The sequence below is a fragment of the Lotus japonicus genome, chromosome 4 (assembly GCF_012489685.1).
Source record: "Lotus japonicus ecotype B-129 chromosome 4, LjGifu_v1.2".
NCBI lineage: Eukaryota > Viridiplantae > Streptophyta > Magnoliopsida > Fabales > Fabaceae > Lotus > Lotus japonicus.
Window position 1 is genome coordinate 13187944 of NC_080044.1, and position 6000 is coordinate 13193943.

At 41.3% G+C, this 6000-nt stretch overlaps 1 protein-coding gene across 1 annotated transcript; it reads left to right on the forward strand.

Annotated features, from left to right (window-relative positions):
• Positions 1–579: 579 nt before the first annotated feature.
• LOC130709904 (subtilisin-like protease SBT1.7) lies at positions 580–3326 on the forward strand. The gene has a single exon (XM_057559034.1). It carries the CDS (start codon positions 766–768, stop codon positions 3025–3027), a length of 2262 nt encoding a protein of 753 aa, XP_057415017.1. The 5' UTR covers positions 580–765; the 3' UTR covers positions 3028–3326.
• Positions 3327–6000: the final 2674 nt, after the last annotated feature.

Below are 6000 nucleotides of genomic sequence, written 5' to 3' on the forward strand. Positions count from 1 at the left end.
TTCACAAAGAGAAGAAAAATAAGTAAAATATATGATAAATGACCGAGTAAAAATATAAGAGAGATAGAAAAAAATGTGAGTGAAAGTGAAATGAGAAAAATGTAAAAAATAGAATGTAAACAAATCAATAAATACATATGTAAAGAATATAAAATACACGTTTGATATAGTATTAGAGATAACATTAACATGATTTCACGTCTGAAAGATTAAATTTTGTCATGTTATAGATTTAGGATAAATGAGCTAATAAAGTATAATTTTAACACGTTAAATTCAAATATATCTGAAAGAATAATATTACTTTCACACATTAAACAGATATCTAAACACAGACGAAAAGAAATGCAATATCTTGAATGTTTATGTATATAGTATTAGAGATAACATTAACATGATTTCAAGACTGAAAGATTAAATTTTGTCACATTATAGATTTAGGATAAATGAGCTAATGAAGTATAATTTTAACACGGTAAATCTAAACAAATTTAAATAGAGTTAAACAGAAATCTAAACACACACGAAAAGAAATGCAATATCTTCACAAGATTATATAACAGAGATGATGCTTCCATCTTTCCCCCCCCCACTATCTCCACTCTCTCTCTTTCTTCAGCTTTTGTCTCAACGCAATAATGCTATGAACCAGACAACCACCCACCGCTTCCTCACTTTAGTGGCAACTGGCAAAGAGTTAAAAAAACTATAAAGCAGTGTTATCTGTTCCATTCTCATTCCCCATTTCGAACCACACAACCAACCATGGCTTCGTTTCACACTTCAACTCTCTTGGTTCTCTTTCTCAGTACTCTCTGCATCCATGCTACACCGGAGAACAAGGGTACTTACATAGTACACGTGGCTAAATCTGAAATGCCGGAGAGCTTCGAGCACCACGCGGCGTGGTACGAATCGTCGCTGCAATCTGTGTCTGATTCAGCTGAAATGCTCTACACCTACGACAACGCCATTCATGGATTCTCCACCAGGTTGACGCCGGAGGAAGCGCGTTTGCTGGAGGCGCAAACCGGGGTTCTGGCGGTGCTGCCGGAGAGGAAGTTTGAGCTTCATACAACCAGGACTCCTCTGTTCCTTGGCCTCGATAAGAGCGCTGACATGTTCCCTGCCTCTGGTGCTGGCGGCGAGGTTATTGTCGGTGTTCTCGACACCGGTGTCTGGCCGGAGAGCAAGAGCTTCGACGACACCGGGTTTGGACCAGTTCCCAGCACCTGGAAAGGTGAGTGCGAATCGGGTACGAATTTCACAGCGGCGAATTGCAACAAGAAGCTGATCGGAGCGAGGTACTTTTCAAAGGGCGCTGAAGCCATGTTGGGTCCGATTGATGAAACGGCGGAGTCTAAATCTCCACGTGACGACGACGGCCACGGCACCCACACCGCGAGCACCGCCGCGGGCTCGGTTGTTTCCGGGGCGAGTCTCTTCGGTTATGCTGCCGGAACGGCGCGTGGAATGGCCCCACACGCTAGAGTCGCGGCTTACAAGGTGTGCTGGAAGGGAGGTTGTTTCAGCTCCGACATCTTAGCCGCCATTGACAAAGCCATAGCGGATAACGTCAATGTTCTCTCCCTCTCCCTTGGCGGAGGCATGGCGGATTACTACAGAGACAGCGTCGCGATTGGAGCATTCGCTGCCATGGAGAAAGGTATCCTCGTGTCCTGCTCCGCCGGAAACGCAGGTCCCAGTGCCTACAGTCTCTCCAACGTGGCGCCATGGATCACCACCGTGGGAGCTGGCACACTAGACCGTGACTTCCCGGCGTTGGTTGAACTCGGGAACGGGCTAAACTACTCCGGCGTGTCACTCTACCGTGGCAACTCCTTACCGGATAATCCTCTACCGTTTGTCTACGCCGGAAACATCAGCAACACCACCAACGGGAACCTCTGCATGATGGGGACATTGTCACCGGACAAAGTCGCCGGGAAGATTGTCATGTGTGACAGAGGAATGAATGCTAGGGTGCAGAAAGGGCAGGTGGTGAAAGGCGCCGGAGGATTAGGCATGGTGCTAAGCAACACCGCCGCGAACGGCGAGGAATTGGTGGCTGATGCTCATCTTCTGCCGACTTCCGCCGTGGGTGAGAAAGCAGGTAACGCTATTAAAAAGTACCTATTCTCCGATCCAAAAGCGACGGTCAAGATTCTCTTTGAGGGAACAAAGGTGGGGATTCAGCCATCACCGGTGGTTGCAGCTTTCAGCTCCCGTGGTCCCAACTCCATCACACCGCAAATCTTGAAACCCGATCTGATCGCGCCAGGTGTCAACATCTTAGCGGGGTGGTCAAAAGCAGTGGGTCCTACCGGATTATCAGTAGACAACAGGCGCGTCGATTTCAACATAATCTCTGGCACTTCCATGTCCTGCCCTCACGTGAGTGGCTTAGCCGCGCTGATCAAGTCGGCTCACCCGGAATGGAGCCCAGCCGCTGTTAGATCAGCTCTCATGACCACGGCTTACACAGCTTACAAAAACGGAGAAAAGCTCCAAGACAGCGCAACAGGAAAACCCTCTACACCGTTCGATCATGGTGCTGGACACGTGGACCCTGTTGCAGCCGTTAACCCAGGTTTAGTCTACGATCTAACGGTGGATGATTATTTGAATTTCCTCTGCGCGCTGAACTACACAGCAACTGAGATAACAACCTTGGCAAGGAGGAAATTCCAGTGTGACGCGGGGAAGAAATACAGTGTGACCGAGCTTAACTACCCTTCGTTTGGTGTGGTGTTTGAGAGTGGGGCCAGTGTAGTTAAACACACGCGGAGTCTGAGTAACGTGGGGCCCGCGGGTACGTACAAGGCTTCCGTGACGAAAAATAACCCATCCGTGAAAGTCTCGATTGAGCCGCAAGTGTTGAGTTTCAAGGAGAGTGAGAAAAAATCGTATACGGTCACGTTCACGTCCTCGGGTTCTGCACCACAGAGGGTGAATGGGTTTGAACGGTTGGAATGGTCTGATGGGAAGAATGTGGTTGGAACACCTATCTCAATTAGTTGGGAATGAGTGATAATTGATTATTGATAAGTTTGATCAATGGTTCATCACTCACTCGAAGAGGGGTGTGTCTTGATTAGCTTGTGATTTTAGTATATTTAAGAAATATATCTATTGAATTTAGTGGACAAGATGATGATAATTGGGTTTGGACTTTACTCATGAATTCAGCTGGGGATTAGTGTTTGGTTGGTGTTTGTTCTCTGGGGGAAACTGTGAGGGAAATAAATGTTTCTCTTGTGTATTTTTTCCAGTGTACATACAGTGTTCTAATCATTGCTGAATATGACCATTAATCTTTTCTGCTACTGAGTTTCATTTTCATCCTACCATTGCTACCTACTAATTAATTTATCATTTATGCCGTGTCTACTTTCCATTTTTAATTGAAGTGTTGTAATTGTCTTGTGTATAGTTGTGTGTTGCACATTGGTGGTTTTACATGGATAGATCATAGATGTACATCCCTGACCCGATATTAAACTTATTGATGATTGAAGGAGCTGTTTTTCATGGTTGAGCGCCATTTAATTCGATTGGATTGGTTGGCTTTGCTGTCTAGAGAAAAATTGTTGTTGATGGTGTCGAAAGGGATAATAATGAAGGCAATTAATGATGCATATAGTGGAACAAAGTGAAGGGTGAAATAAATAGTGATAGTATGTAGTTCCACCCAACTCACAACGTTAACTTGAGAATTTGATTAGGCGTGGGTCCTCTTAGGGAAAGTGAGAGTGCAAGTAGATGTCCACTTGCCTATCAAAAAACAAAAAAAAAAAGTAGATGTCCACTTTAGGTCACAAAATTGACTTTTTTAAACGGTAAGCCAAACACATTATTTATTAAAAAATGACTTCTAGATGTTCTGGCTACAAAAACGTCGAACACTCTAGGGTCTTAGGAGACCAAAAAGACGTGCACCTAAACACTCACCAGAAATACATGTTGAATATAACTCGTCATCGATCGATCAAAAGACCGAGCTATAGCAAACCGAGTCGAGACAATTGAAGGCTATCTTGTTCCTGAAAATCCCACTAAAGGATTTCCGATCCTTCACACTTGCAAGGATAACTGCTATGGATTCTAAGTCCTATAAATATTGGTAGTTATTGCATCGTTTATTAACTATTCCCTCCGTTCGTAAATATAAGACCTATTCCAAAAAATTGCGCTTATTAAGAAAACACTTAATGTGACTAATTAGTGTATTGGTTTTTTAAAAATGCATACGTTCTTCCCTATTTACCCTTTGTCATTTTCTCTCACTAATAATCATTGTATTCATAGTTAGTTGAAATAGTAATAATTAATGGTAGGTTGTAACTTTGGAATTGAAAACATACAATTAATGTGAGGGGTGAATATGGAAGAGTACAAAACCTTTTACTAGATTTTTATAAGAGGTCTTATATTTAGGAACATGAAAATTTTGAAACTAGGTCTTATAATTAGGAACGGAGGGAGTAGCTTCTAAATCAAGCATTGATATTTGAGTTCAGTGAGACTCAGGAATCATCTCATTCACACTGATACTGACATGAGTGTCAATATGTCTTTTGCAGGTACCCTCCTAGTCGTGGTTCAACAACACCGTTGTCACCTTCAAGGCACTCACCACCGCATGACGTTGTTAGTTATGAGGGAAAGTCTCACCAGATTCTCTATCTAATCGAACAATGGATATACACATAGTGCAAATATCCAATATATATATATATATATATATATATATATATATGTTTTAGTTGATTAATTTCTTCTTTTAATGTTTTCACTTCTTCTTGAAGATCTGATAAGGTTATTGTTGGCTTAGGCCGAAATTTATTGAAAATCTCATTCATACTATTTATTGGAGGGCTAATATCTTTTTTTAAGGTTTCTTCCTTTTTGACTAAAAGATTTAGTTGTTGTAGGAATTCGTCTCTCAAAGGAGAATCTTCCATTTTGTCTATTATAGAGATTAAACTCATAGTTTGATCTTGTGTTAGCGTGTTGACATTTTGTCCTAAGCATCCTGCACAATCACAGAACCCTGAACTATCTTTGACACATTCTCTTTCTTCTTCTGAAGAAGAATGAGAGTCTGATGAGTATTCGACCAGGTTTACATCTTGGTCTTCATCTCCTTCGTATTCATATTCTGAAGAGTAGTGAGGGTCTTCATTATTAATGAGAACACTAATTAGACTATCTTTTAGCTTTTGGTCTAAATCTAATTCATTTATTTTTTGTTGAGTTTTGCATTTGTTTGCATAATGTCCTGGCTTTCCACATTTCCAGCAGACATTTTTCTTTTTATTAGGATTTACGGCTTTTTTGTTTGTAGGGTTTTGAGTTGAAGGATGTTGTTCATATGCTTTCTTTTGAAATGGTCTTTTCTTTTTATAGCCCTGAGTTGGCTTGGTTTTTGATCTATTAATTCTTCTAGCTTTTGAACTAGGAGCTTGTAGAGGTTCTACCCCATATTGTTCACAAAAGCTACCTACTTCTTTTCTTGAGATTTGTATATCTTTTTGCATTTTGTTTTCGAGTTTGAAGTCAGTACAAACTTGTATTCCTGTGTGTACTATAGTGTTATGAAGTTGTCCAAATGATAGCGAACCAAAATTTACTGGATTTCCTTGATTAAAAAGTGATAAATTATCTAATACTTTTGATTGCATTAATCTAGGTAATCTTGCAATAAAGCGCTCCTTCCAGAAGGCGGTGTTGCCATCTTCTCTTAAGGTTACCTTTGAGAAGAAGGTGTCCTTATACCATCTGTAATCGGACATGGTAGGACAATAGAGATTAGCGAGCTGGCTTGAAGCTCTTTCTCTAAATATGCTGGGATCTCCTATGAAATGAAGTATAATAGTATATATTAATGTTGCTACAGCATCTTCTTCTCCATTTTCTTTTTTCTTTTCTAATATGGTTGATTTATCTTCAGGGGTCATGATATTGTCCCACCCTCCACGTAACTGACCAGTGAAGCCA